The 14,801-nt window shown below is 36.8% G+C and overlaps 1 protein-coding gene across 1 annotated transcript in view; it reads right to left on the bottom strand.

Moving 5' to 3' along the window:
- Positions 1–14,801, bottom strand: part of TBC1D5 (TBC1 domain family member 5) — a 480,265-nt gene that overhangs the window by 101,255 nt on the left and 364,209 nt on the right. The window contains exon 17 of the mRNA XM_077811294.1: positions 6,177–6,262. Coding sequence (XP_077667420.1) covers positions 6,177–6,262 — 86 coding nt within the window. The remainder of the gene's footprint in view (positions 1–6,176; positions 6,263–14,801) is intronic.

The following is a 14,801-nucleotide window of genomic DNA, read 5'->3' as shown; positions in this document are numbered from 1 at the left end:
GGGCATTAGGTATGCAGGACGAGATGCTTTGACACCAGATTGAAGTTCAGAAGAATAGGGGCACTATATCTGTTTCCTACCACCTAAAATAGTATATTAAGCTTATATACCAGTGCAAAGGATGATTGAAGCCACTAAACATGGATCAATGTCTGCACTTGAGCCGTCAAAATGTACCGAACATGCACGACAATTACAAGAAAAATGAGGATTGATTATATTTTAGAGTTATCAGCAGATGCATTTAAAAGTAAGACATTGGTTTAAAAACATGAATGTCAAGGAGACGTAAATCCAATCTATGAAGCAAACAATTTTGTTTCATCACAATAAGCATCATTGACCTTGACTATGAATGGTATATTTTTAAACAAGATGATTCAATCTCTTCAATTTTCTGCTCAGACAAAAATGTTTTGTTTTACGAAAACCTTATCTCATCAGTAAGTAGCTATTAAAAGAGAAAAATCTACATGAATATGACACATTTAAAAGTTTTAAAAGAACAAAAAATTAGGCAATATAGTGTAGATTTGTAAAGATTTTTTAAATGTATCATAGAATCTCAGAAATTAAAGATAAAAAAACCCCGTTTAGTTATCGAATCCATTCTTCGCTCACTGCAGAGCCAATCCCTAATGATATATTTTCCAGTGCTTTGTTCAGTATATTTTTTAATGAGGCCATCACTTCCTTTGGGAGAGTATATCAAAGTACAATACTACTGAAATGATACGGCCTAAATATTTCTTTGTTGAAATCCAGTCCTCCTAGTTATTCCCTCCTTGAGCTATGCTTCACAATTCCTCTACCACATTGGTATTTATTTATTTTTGCTCTTATCAATGAACTCTCTCCATTGTATTGACATCTTTGTGATATACTGAGGCACTAGGGTCTGATGCAGTATTCTAGGAGTATTCCACCATTTCTATATAGTTATAAGAGAGTACCTCACTGTATGAAATAAATTATAATATTTGCCATTAGCAAGGTATCCGGGGAATCCTTTGATCACTTTGCCTACAGGCAAGAAAGGTAGGAAGGACTGGATGGACCCTTCATCTATTTCCTAAATAATTAAAAAGTATTTAAACTACATGTAGCAGAAGCTGAGCCTAATGAAGAGCTCATACCAGTTCCACATGCCATCCACCCACCTCAACAGATGGAGGAACTTGACTGGGGCAGCAGCAAAGGGGGATAGCCCCAGCAGCGAGGGAGGGTGACTCAATGATGGAAACCAGGTAGCTTGTCCCCTAGGCGAGTCACTGGAACCCACAGGCCAGATGTGGGGCAGGGAGTGCTGCTCATTGGTCAGCTTTCTCCAGGTGCCAGGATTTCACCTGGAGCGTGGGCCATGCTCTTTCTCAGCTCTATTCCAGCAGTCCCACCCAGTAACCCCTGAACTTAAAATGGGAGAACAGTTTGGCAGATGCTGCAGGTCTAGCCCATTTCCTGTATGGGGGTCAGGAAGGAATTTTTTCTCCAATAGGGACAATTGGCAGAGGTCTGGGGAGCTTTTCACAGACCTTGCAGCACCTTCATGCCACAGTAGGTTAAGGAAGAATGTGCTTAGTACCCAACTCAGCTACCTGGTTGAGTTAACTTGTTGCAACTTGTGGCCAGTTTCCAGTGCCATTAAAACGATAAAAGACATGGTATTTTGGTGATGGGCTTTGGGGTCATGGAAGAGGGTGAGATCTTGTGGCCCTCACCAGCCAAGGTCCCCACCCTTCTGCAACTTCTGTCCCCCTTGTGGGGTGAGCAGAGTCCTAGGGGTTAGGCTGAGGACAGCCACTCAGAGTTTCGGGTTATATGGTAGGAGCTCTGTAACCCCTAGGTGATGGACAGGTTTTGACTCTCCCCTATGTTTAAACTTATTAAATGTTGTGGCCTGCCATTTAAAATCCATCCATATGTCTGTCCTCATTTTGCCGCTGTGTCAGAATCAAAGCGCTCTATCCTCCAGTGCCACATGTAATAGTTAGGATTAGGACTGTCAATTAATCGCAGTTAACTCACATGATTAACTCAAAAAAATTAATTGTGATTAAAAAAATTAATCATGAATTAATCGTACTTATAACAATAGTATACCAACTGAAATGTATTAAATATTTTTGGATGTTTTCCTACATTTTCAATATTGATTTCAATTACAACACAGAATACAAAGTGTACACTGCTCACTTTATATTACTATTTTTGATTACAAAGATATGCACTGTAAAAATGATAAACAAAAAAATAGTATTTTTCAGTTCACCTGATACAAGTACTGAAGTGCAATCTCTTTATCATGAAAGTGTCACTTACAAATGTAGATCTTTTTTTGTTACATAACTGCACGCAAAAACAAAACAGTATAAAACTTTACAGCCTACAAGTCGACTCAGTCCTACTTCTTATTCTGCCAATTGCTAAGACAAACAAGTTTATTTACATTGACGGGAGATACTGCTGCCTGCTTCTTATTTACAATGTCCCCTGAAATGGAAAACAGGCGTTTGCACGGCACTTTTGTAGTCGGCGTTGCAAAGTATTTACATGCCATATATGCTAAACATTCATATGCTCCTTAATGCTTCGGCCACCATTCCAGAGGACATGCTTCCATACTCATGATGCTCATTAAAAAAAAATGAATCAATTAAATTAGTGACTGTACTCCTTGGGGGGAGAATTGTATGTCTCCTGCTCTGTTTTACCTGCATTCTGCATATATTTCATATTATAGCAGTCTCGGATAATGACCCAGCACGTGTTTGTTTTAAGAACACTTTCACAGCAGATTTGACAAAATGTATCAATGTGAGATGTCTAAAAATAACTACAGCACTTGACCCAAGGTTTAAGAATCTGACGTGCCTTCCAAAGAAGGGACGAGGTGTGGAACATCCTTTTAGAAGTCTTAAAAGAGCAACACACTGATGTGGAAACTACAGAATCCAAACCACCAAAAAGAAAATCAACCTTCTGCTGGTAGCATCTGACTCAGATGATGAAAATGAACATGCATCAGTCCGCACTGCTTTGGAATGTTATCAAGCAGAATCCATTATCAGCATGGAAGCGTGTCCTCTGGAATGGTGACTGAAGCATGAAGGGACATATGAATCTTTAGCGCATCTGGCATGTAAATATCTTGCAACGCCAGCTACAGCAGTGCCATGTGAACGTCTGTTCTCACTTTCAAGTGACACTGTAAACAAGAAGCAGGCAGCATTTTCTCTTGCAAATTGTAACCAACCTTGTCTGAGTCATTGGCTGACCAAGAAGTAGGACTGAGTGGACTCGTTGGTTCTAAAGATTTACATTGTTTTATTTTTGAATGCAGGTTTTTTTACATAATTCTACATTTGTAAGTTCAACTTTTATGATAAAGAGATTGCACTACAATACTTGTATAAGGTGAACTGAAATTTTTTTTTGTTTTTTACAGTGCAAATATTTGTAATAAATATAAAGTGAGCACTGTACACTTTGTATTCTGCATTGCAAATTGAAATTAATATATTTCAAAATGTAGTAAACATCCAAAAATATTTAAAATAAATGGTATTCTATTGTTGTTTAACAGCGCGATTAATCATGATTAATTTTTTAAATCGCTTGACAGCCCTAGTTAGAATCCTCTCCTTCCAGGAAGCCTCAAGTAGGGAAGAAAGCTTTGCCAGCAGCTGCAATACTGCTATCATGCAAGTTCCATGATAACTGCAGGGAGAGACACTAGCTCATAAGTTCCACAATTATACTTTAATATGTTTCTGCAGCATGGCCCATCTGAGACCCAACAAAAAGCAGCTGCAGCGCACCACAATTGTGTGTGGGACACAGAAATCCTACAGATCTTGTATTTTGAAAAAGAGACCAAGGAGCTCTTGAGAAGCAAACTGGGTCAAGAAGTCTTGCAGTAGGAGTTAAAAGAGTGCCTGGGTGTTCCACGAGAGAGCAGTACAATGAGAGAGAGAGAATATAATAAGCTGCAGTTGGGCCTCCTAAAACAGTTGTACGAAAAATGCAGACTTGGAGGGTAGCAGAAGAGAGGTTGTAGAATCTTCTATAGGACAGCTCAGGTGGAGACTATATTTTGGAGTTTCCCTGTCCACCAGAAAGAATCAAAGTCCCCATGCTACAAGTCAAAGATGCAGGAGCAGCAAGAATATTGACCCCAAAGATCAAGGAATGAGGCTGGACCAATACAAAAAGAACACCATGATTCCTGGGGCAGGACATCCTCCTCTGGATAGCCATCTTTCTAAGTTTCTTAACAGGACAAATAGCTAGAACATTATGCCATAGTAACGTAATGCTGCTAATCACATTATGATGTAATATCATTGTCTTTTTCACTCATTGTCACTTGATAGCATCATAAGGCACAGAGAGAAGCTAGAAAAAAAGAAACTTTTCATTTTTTTCCCCGTCCCTCAAAATTTAAAATTCTTTGCACATTGCAAGCTGGCACTGTATTAGATAGGAGAGGTGTGTGAAAAAAGGGATGGGTGTCCCTTTTATTTATTTTACAATGATAAGATTAGCACTGGCATGGCAGCACATTCCATAACCACCATTTCAATATCCAAAGTTTGCAACCTATGGGATAGCATTAATTCATTTTAAGCCTGATAAAAAATACAAATATTAAACCCATCCTGGAATTTTTATACTTGTAGTAGTTTTCTCATACAGTGATTATTCTAATAAAACAGAGCTTTTTGGTCACATAGCACTAAAAACATGGATATTACAAATGCATCTTTGTATTTTAAGGACCAAATTGTGCTTTTCCTTACCAGGAAAGTGGACCCATTGACTTCAATGAGATAAAAGCATAAGTAATGCAAGTAGGATTTGGCCCTCTATCCTTTGACTGGTGATTGTTTTGAAACTCGGTCACTATACTTAGATTTTAAGTGCTTTGAGGCAGAAACCATCTTTATGTTATGTGCTTGTACAGTGCCTAGTGTAATGGAATTTAGATCTCTGGTTTCACCAAGGATATGTTTTAAAACTGGTTTAGTTGAACTGTTGCAAACTGCTGTGTGGGCATTCTTCAATCAGTTTAAAAGGAATAAGATCAATTGATAGAAGCTGTGGTAGACTGATCGAAGATTGTCCACACAGTGGTTTGCACCAGTTCAAGTAAATCAGTTTTAAGCTATTCCAAGTGTAGACAAGACCCTAGCCTGAGAGAGAGAGCATGCAAGCTAGAATATAGCACTCTTTGTAATATTATTGATTGTGCAAAGATGAAAAAATTAATTTCACATAATTAATGAAGACAAGTGCAAAGTACTATACTTACAAAGAAAAAAAACCCAAATGCACAACTACAAAATGGGGAGTAACTGGGGAGGCAGTACTACTGAAGAGTCCAGGGGTTATACGGAATCACAAATTGCACGAGTCAATAACATGAAGCAGTTGCAAGGAAGGCTAACATCATTCTGGGGTGTATTAACAGGAGTGTTGTATGCAAGACATGAGAGATCATTGTTCTACTCTACTTGGCACTGCTGTGGCCTCAGATGAGGTACTGTGTGCAGTTCCAGAAGCTGCACTTTAAGAAAGATGTGGAGAAATTGGAGAGAGTGTAGAGAAGAGCAACAAAAATGATAAAAGGTTTAGAAAACCTGACCTAGGAGGAGAAGTTAAAAAAATTGGGGACTTTGAGTCTTGAGAAGAGAAGACTATGGGGGGACCTGATATCAGTCCTCAAATATGTTAAGGGCTGTTATAAAGAAGACAGTGATCAATTGTTCTCCATGTCTATTGCTGGTAGGACAAGAAGTAATGGGCTTAATCTGCAGTAAGGGAGATTTAGGTTAGATATTAGGAAAAACTATATATAACTATAAAGATATTAAAACTGGAACAGGCTTCCTGGGGGGCTGTGGAATCCCTGTCATTGAAAACTTTTTAGAACAGGTTCGACATATCCATCAGGGATAATCTAGATATACATCATCCTGCCTCAGCACAGGGTGCTGGAACAGTTGATAACTCGAGGTCACTTCCAGCCCTACATTTCTAAAATACTATGATAATAGTCATTTGTGTTCCATATACTGTTTGTATAATTCCTGTTTTGAATCAAAGCAACCTATAAAATATTCACTATTTTTGGGTAAGGTGTTAATTAAAATGCAACATATATGAAAGTGTCTTACCGGGTTTTATTCATCAAGTCTGCTCCACGTGCTTTGTAATAATCTAAACTTTGCTGGAATTGGTAAGTCACTGGTCTTGGATTTTTCTACAGAAAAGAGTGTTACAATGTTTAAATTAGAAACTATTTAATAAAACTTAGGCATCAGTATCTTAATATAAAAGTTAATCAATAAGGATTATAGATTAAAAACTCATTTCTTTTTTCCTAGGACCATAATTCATAAAGGTAGGAACAATATATAAAAAAGGAAAGCCAGCTTTGAAATATTTTAGATTCCATTGTTATCATCTGATGACTTTAAGACTGTTCCACAAATACCATAACTAAGCATATATTCATCCATATAGAAAGGGGACTGAGCTACAATGTTCGAGTCTGGATCTGAACTTTCTGGGGAAGTTCTGTTCCAAGCTAGTTTTGTCCCTTCTCAAGTTCTGACTATAAAGTGTATCACTAAAACATCTACCTATAAAGGGATCATATTAAATAAAACATTAATAGTAAGGACTAGCTATAATTTCTAATTTAAAATTAAACTACCCACTTGTTAAACATTTTAGTTAAAAAAAAGATTGGTTTCATGTTAGAATTATGTTTTGCTGATCAAATCAAATATATCCACTAGATGGCACACAGAACCGTTTTCCCCCCGAAACCTCACAGTATTCAGAATCTAGGCCTGGAATCCTGTAGTACTATCCTCTACACAATTAATGCTGAAAACAGAGTTTGTCTGTTAGTCCCTATTTTCACCTCAGATAAACTAATTTATTGACATATTTTGTCTTAAATAGCACTGAAATTACCTATTTTTGGACTTAATATTCTATGGAATTCTGAAGAACCTATACCACAGAATTATGTACCAAGGAGTCCACTTACACTAATTTAGCTCAAAGGGATAATGCTTGATGGTATAAAGTGCTATGTAAATACATATTAAAAAAATAAATTGAATAGGCATCCAACTAAACAGAAGTACAGCATAGCCCTTTTATATAAATACTCATCAAAGGGATAAATTAAAGTAATACATTTCCATTTCATTGGAAGTTAAAATGCATTAGGAAAAAATACAACATAAAATAGAATATCCATTAAAGTGATCATTTTTTTCTGTGCAATAATCTAAATATAGTGCATAAACTGCACTATTTCATACAAATAAATACGTGTTGAAAGATTTGTGTTACAAACTTACTCTCTTTTAAAACTGTTTTTTCCCCCTCTTGCTTTTATACATTCATTTGAAATATACTGACCTAACTCTTTTGGTCTTTATAGTAATACATACAATTTATCAATGCAATGCAATGCGCTTTCTGATTTTTTTTTTTTAACAAGTACATTACATTTTCATCTTGATGTGCAAGGAGTACACAAGGGAATGGGAAACTCCCTTATATTCTTTCCCACCTCCACATGTGGGAAATTCATTTTCCTTGCCCACTGTTGTAATGGGCTGGGGAACCCATGCTCCACCACTCTCCAGTGAATTTCTGAAAACACTTCCTTTTTGACCAGCCTTCTCATGTTTTTAGGAGTAGGTGGGGTTTACATTTCAAGTAACAGAATATTGTACAATGCATATGACAAAGGAAGAAGAGTTAAAGTTGAAGAGTCAATAGGTATCAAAGGGTCAGAAGGATTGCTGGGGTCAAAGTTAAAGTTGGTGATGGAAACCTTCAGTGAGAATTTCCTAACTTTTTCATGCTGTCAGGCTTACCTTTGTATTAAATTACTTTTTGCCTCCTATAGGAATACATTAAACATTGTTTAAATATATACTGGTTTGCAGTGTTATAAAAAACTTGAGGCTAACAGACAGCATTAAAAAAAAATTCCCATTTATTCTGTCACCTGCACTATAATGGTCACCGTACATTTTTCTTTTCTTGTTATAACAACATTTGCATAACTCTATCCCATTATATGGCTTGTAAGTCAGTCCTCGTCAACTGATAGCAATAACAATGAATCAGCTTTAGTTACTATTGCTCTGGTTTGGTAATTCAATGCATTTCTACGATAATCAAATCTGAACTGACATGAGGAGGATAACTGATGGTTCTATAACTACTATGCTAGTAATCAAATAGTGTAACTTTTCTCTTACAAATTTAATAGACTTCTATTTTTCTTTATGAGAGTTGATGACCATTTGAAGCAATGTACAAGAAGAGGAGGATGACAAAATTACTGGCATATTTCCAGTTGATCCAGATTCAATTGAAAAATTCACTTTCACAAGGCTATCACACGTTTTTACAACTTGTTTCCAGAAATTGGATATACACTTTATTTTTGCTAAAATAAAAAAGCTTTCTTTTCCAACTTCCATGAAATCAAGAAAGGATTATGCTACTTTCTTTTCTGGAAGAAAGTGGGGGACGAGATCATGTGGAGCAATTTCTTAAAATACATATTTATGCAGAAATGACAAGCAATTCAAGACATGAAATGCTGATCTACTATCTAAGCACTTAAAGCCATTAATAGGAATAATGATCTAACTTGAACACATGAATGAGGCTCAAGTATTGCTTTCAGTGGGGCCTGTTTAAATTCCTGTGAGGCTTACTGGTATGAAAGGCAGAGGCAGTTTAAAGTACTATTACATGGAAGGGGGGGGGCAGGGGGAACCAAAGCTCAGAAAAAATGATGTTGAAAAAACAGCATTTAAAATGTAAGGCAATAAAAACCAAGAGGATTATGGTTGGAAATGGTTTTTAGCATTGTAAGATATCCTTTAAGAAAATCCCATTATTTTTAAAAACCTGACATGCATGTTAACACGCAGATATCTGAAAACTGCTATCCTAAACATAGTCAATATTTCTGAAAGTTGCATTTCAAACAGACAGTAACAGAAATTAAGATTATGATACTTATAGCATGTTACTGATAGTACCTTCTCTATTTTTCATATTAAAAAAAAACCCTTGCATAAGTTTCATAATGAGAAATACTCCTAGAAAAATGCAATTTTTTCTTTATCAATTTCAAACTAATTTCTCTCGTAGGCATACCCAACTTTGTGTATCCCCTGTACTAGATGTATTGTGCATTCAGGACACACAGAATAAATTAATCTGATTTATTGACCAGAGCATTCATTTTTTTCCTTTTTCCCCAAGTAGATTCCAAGTAAGTATAGTTGTATTTACATGTTTAATTACTTGTTAGTAAAGTTTTCATACCTTTATTTCTCAACTAATGTAAGTACTTTGATCAATAATTTACATCTGCCATATCCCAACCTTCGTATTATGTGCTGATTGCCCTTGATAAAGAGTATAAAAAGGGCATTAAGAAGATTAGCAAATTAATTCCTCCCCTTCCTTCCTACATAGGTCTGTGAAATGCAGAACTACCATGGATTTTTCTTCTAGGGATGTCACATTAGCCAGAAGAGTCTAGGAATCCATAGTCTGCCTGTAGGGGAATGGTAAATACCATTCTTTTAACAATCTTCTGTGGGTTTTTCAATTACTTTTCAATTCTCTCCTTTATAACTGGATAGCCTATGTTAGACAACCAAAAGCTTTAATTTTGAATTAACAGATTTTAAAAGGGGCAAATATTATGCAGAGCTATAGTAACCCGCATGTGAAGTAGGGCTGTACATGTGGAGAATTCTGTGCTGCATCTCTTAGAAGCACAGCATAGAGCTCACAGCCCAGAGGGAGTGGGTGACTACTGTGGCTTTGAGTCACCCTTGGGCCATCTTGATTCTAAGCCACTCTGAGGGCTGCAACAGCCCTCTGCATAATTAGACAGTCCTGAGGGGCTGTCTAAATTATAGCAACCTGCCTATGGGAAAGCAGTGCTGTCCAAAAACTCCACAGCATCATGGGCTGGGTCCTGCCCCCCTTGTCACACCTCTTCTGCCCCCAGGTCCACTCCATGCATATATTAACATCAGGGCTTGCAAGGGAGTCCTCAAGAACAATCCGTGCTGTCTTTCTCAGTTCCAGATCACATCCAGAGCTTTGAGAGACCCTTTACTTTCCTTTGACCATTTTAGCTGGTTAAGGAGAGGGAGCAGAAGTGAGAATCTCACCCAATCAGGCAGATGCTCAGACGGTGTGAATTACACCAGTGGAGGGTCTGTGCCATGTCTTTAAACTCTTTGTTATAACTTTGGATAGCATTTTGAGTAAAACTGAGTGAAACATTTGATTGCTTAGAGTGACCATCAGTGGTCACAGAAATTCTAACATGCCTGCCTGGTTCCCTGAGTTGGACTTTACTGAGGAACTTGTAGGGAAAAAAGTAAAGATGTTTTGCTAAATCCAAATCATGTAATAAAAAAAAAGTCAAACAAGAAAATTATATAAAATTATTTATGTAGTTAACTATCTTATAGTGGGGCAGGCTTGAGTGATATAAGTCATAGAAAGATGGTTGTGCCATACATCAAGGAAGCTAATTTACTCCCATAATGTAATGCTTTAACTGTGTGAGCATGTGGCGGTTTCCAGTATGTGTGTGCAGGTGCTGGTGATGAAATCTATAGAACACAATTTAAGATTTAGTTTTTCCTCTCCTTCCTTTTGTTTTTGTTTTTAAATATTCCAGATAATGAAGGTTCAGAAGATGAAACAGCACAGTAAAAAGATGTCTAATGTGCCTCTCTGATGAAAAATGAGACTTATTTTAGTGAACATATTATTGCCTCAATGCCAGGGGAAAAACACTCGTCATTAGAGAAATGAATTGCTCAGCTGTTTGTAAGCAAAAAGCTCTGGGGGAATTTCTCAAGGCCCAAAACGCAAAGCATTGCAGGGTTATGCAAACATATGTTGCAGGTGTTTTAGGTTAGACAGGTGGGAAAACCTCAACCACTGAAAAAGACTTAGCTTAATAGATTGCAACTGAAACTAGATAACCTAAATGCAACCAAGTGAGAAAGAAACAGCAATAGTGAACTGTATACGCATAACAAAACTCTCACCAAAGTAATTATCTCACATAGAACAAAACTCTCACTAAAATAATTATCTCACAAGCAAACTGGAATTTTGTTTCCATCCAGTAGTTTTATAGCAAACAAATGCTGCCAATTATAATTTTTTGAAAAACTAATGGTATTTTAAACCTGGAACAAGAAACAGCCTGAAATAGCAATAATTATCCAAAAAAGATAAAGATGAAGTATTGTAGCCTCTATTTAAACAAATATTTCTAAGGAGACAGTTTGTTGTAATATCCTTATTTAGTTCACTAGGCAACATTAGATTTATCATAATTCTCCTAAAGCCTAAGATATTTCTATATTAAAATGCTAATTTTTTCCTTTTCATTTGCCTATAATTAAAGTTGGGGAATCTGATCCCACATTCACTGTGAAGGTTTTACCTTTTCTTTCTCCAATGCAATACAAGAAACTCTTCAATAAAAACTGATACATACATAGCTAAAATGTGGATTGGGAACAGAAGTGAAGTACAACTAAAATGTAGATAAGGAACACAGTTTGTTCAGTTTCACAGCTGTCACTTTCCTTTATGCACCAATAATTAATTTGACTGTGCATATTAATGACTACCTAATAGTTTAGGTGCCCAGAAAATGTAACCTCGCCACTCTTTTTCTTTGTTATGTACCCAAGAAGCTATATATTTGCTATGTGTTTGACAAATAAGGTATAAACAACAGCTCAACATTTTCAATAATTTTTCATAGACATCTCAAAGATTTGATCACAAGAATTGCAGGTATCTGTTGTACAGTGATGACTGTCCACTGTGGCACAAACTGCACTGCATCAGCCTGCAACAGATTTTAACAGATATTTATAAAACAGTGGGGCATTATTATTTCACAGTATTATCGGACACCATACCCCACTGCTCACTGTAAATGAGTTCAGTGCCAATGGATTAAAATATAAGCCAATATATATTTTGTTAGTGTATCTATATTAAGATATAACATTGCATCAAAAGAAGAGGTACAACATTGTACTGACCACAGCATGACACTGGGGGTCGAGAGACGAACTCTATCAATGTGTTTTGTAGTGATATGCTGTAACCCTCCCTGTGTTATAGCTTTCTTATCTGTAAACTACCTACTTACCATTCTCAGAGGGATGCTGTGGGCTTCTATTAATTAATGCTTGTCAAAAATAAAAATACCTTTGAGAATCGCCTACAGACAATGCTATAGAAGTACAATGAATTACTATTGTATGTCAATTGATTGAATGGAAAAATCAAGGAAATATTTTTCCTGAAGCAAATAAAATGCCCCCCAAAAATTTAAGAATTCAATTCACTGGGTAAAGACAAGGAGAACTCCCTAAACTCATACCAACTAGAAATAATGACCAACTCCAATTTCCTTACATGTCAACCCTGCATCCCTATGGCGAGTGGGAGTTTCAAATGCTAGAAAAGTATTTTACATTGTGGTCTACATTACATACTATTGTACATTATGCTCTCTCTCTCTGGAGAAGAAGAAAGAAATGGTAAAAATGTTAATTCAGATTTATAAATAATATCTTTGACTTGAATTAAAGAAAATTTTGGTCACACATATTTTAGCTCCTTGTCCTAACTAGCTGACACTCTTTTTCACTAACGTTTTTACAATATATCATATTATTAACAGGTAGATCAAAGCATACCAAACCTTTATCAATATTCCAGACAGAAAAAATACCCTGCTAATGTTCAAATTTGTAACCTGTGTAAATGCCACATCTTTCATAAACAACATTGCTTAACCACATAATTTCAATCTGCGTTTCAATTTAGTCACCTATTTTTTTCCCCCTGAACACTTGTTTTCAAAAGTAAAGTAACTAAACAGTGAGATGTAAATAAGGCAATCTTCAGCCCTTTACCCATGACAGATTTATTACCTGGTATCTCAAAACCTTACACGGCTAGGAAATAGAAGTTTTACAGCAGTAGAAAGGGGAGATCCAAGCTTACAAATGGAACACACAGCTAGACTTGCTTCTAACCCTGTCAATGTCCCAAGTTATCAGATTTAAAATATAACATTTTTATATACAGAAAAGCCACCACATTTTGGTTTTATTGGCACTCATTTGGACAACCTGCATAGCTCACTCATGGCTTTTTGAGTAATGCAGCTATTCTAAGCTGACACCAATAAAACCATATTCCACACAACAACATTATTTGTTCTTTCTGTGTGTATGTGCATACATACACATATGCCGTATATACAAAGGTGAAAGTAAGCTGGTCTGGTCCGGTATGGCGTACCAGCATGAGCTGGGACACAGCCGACCATACCAGCACGGGGCAGCTTCTCTGGGCAGGCAATTTAAAAGGGCCCTGGGCTCCGGAGCCCTGGGGTAGCGGTCACGAGCCCTGGGGCTCTGGCGGCGATTTAAAGGGCCAGGGACTCCTCTGTGGTAGTGGCGGCTGGGAGGCCCACACCCTTTAAATTGCCCTGCTGCCGGACACCTGGGGTAGCAGTGGCAGCCAGGGCTCTAGCGGTGATTTAAAGGGCCTGGGGCTCCCCGCCGCCGCTACCACAGCCCTGGGCCCTTTAAATCATGATTTAAAGGGCACGGGGACTTAAAGGCCCCACCCTTCTGGTTGAGGCCCTGCCCCTTCCGGTTGATTCCCCTAACCCTCCCGCTCAGGACTCTGGCCCTGTGTACCAGTAAGTCCCTTAAGTTATTTTCACCCCTGCATATATATGGGGAAGGTGAAATATTTTTAAGGTGCTAGTTGGCTTATTTTTGCTATCTGGAGAGCAAAGATGATGATTTTATTGTGTTCTGTATACAATGTGGTATGTAAAAAATTCGAAAAAGGTTCCTAAGGACTGGAATAGGCACTTTCTGAGATCCACATATCTGATCATTACAATAAAAGTAATATGATATTTATGCATATATGGAGAATGGAGACAAGTTAAGTTTTTGGAGTCATGGGATAGGAAGATCCATTCATTTTGGGATCCTGAAAATAAAGGAAACTGCAGAGACATTTTGGTAAATATTGCTCCTTAAAAAGATTAAAAGAACAAAACTCCACCTCAAATCTCCAAACCTAACTATCCATAAAATACTGACTGGAAAGATTAACAGGTATCTTGAAATTTCTTTTGACACCTAAAGTTTCCTGCCAGTTAAAAATGGGATGACAGAAATATTCTATAATATAGTCAAGTTAAGAGTTGTACAGATTGTCATGGTTAATACATTAATACTTACTATGCTGAATTTAATGTCAGCATACCAATAGTATATCTGAATTCATATCAAAATAGCCTACACAATAATTTTATCACATACACTAGACATGATATAGAAGTAGTCATTCTTGCATATATTAAAAAGTTCACAATCCATTTTATACAACTCTCAGTTTCTGTTTTGTACATTTTAGTCAAATACATTAATTACGATGTGGAGAAGTTTTCATTAGAGAGAAACTGTTCTAAGTGGTGCTTTTTGATAAACTACTTCACAAAATAGAAGTGATTAATTGAATTGTCAGATTGCACACAAGGAGAACCATAATCACCTCATTCTAACATTGTTAAATATGGTTTATTATATCATTGTATAGCGAATATTGTTATTCTTTAGGACAGGGTCAGTAGTTTTAGATGACTTTTGAAATAT

This window comes from Eretmochelys imbricata, chromosome 2 (genome assembly GCF_965152235.1).
Source record: "Eretmochelys imbricata isolate rEreImb1 chromosome 2, rEreImb1.hap1, whole genome shotgun sequence".
NCBI lineage: Eukaryota > Metazoa > Chordata > Testudines > Cheloniidae > Eretmochelys > Eretmochelys imbricata.
This window is presented reverse-complemented; position numbering and strand designations above follow the sequence as displayed.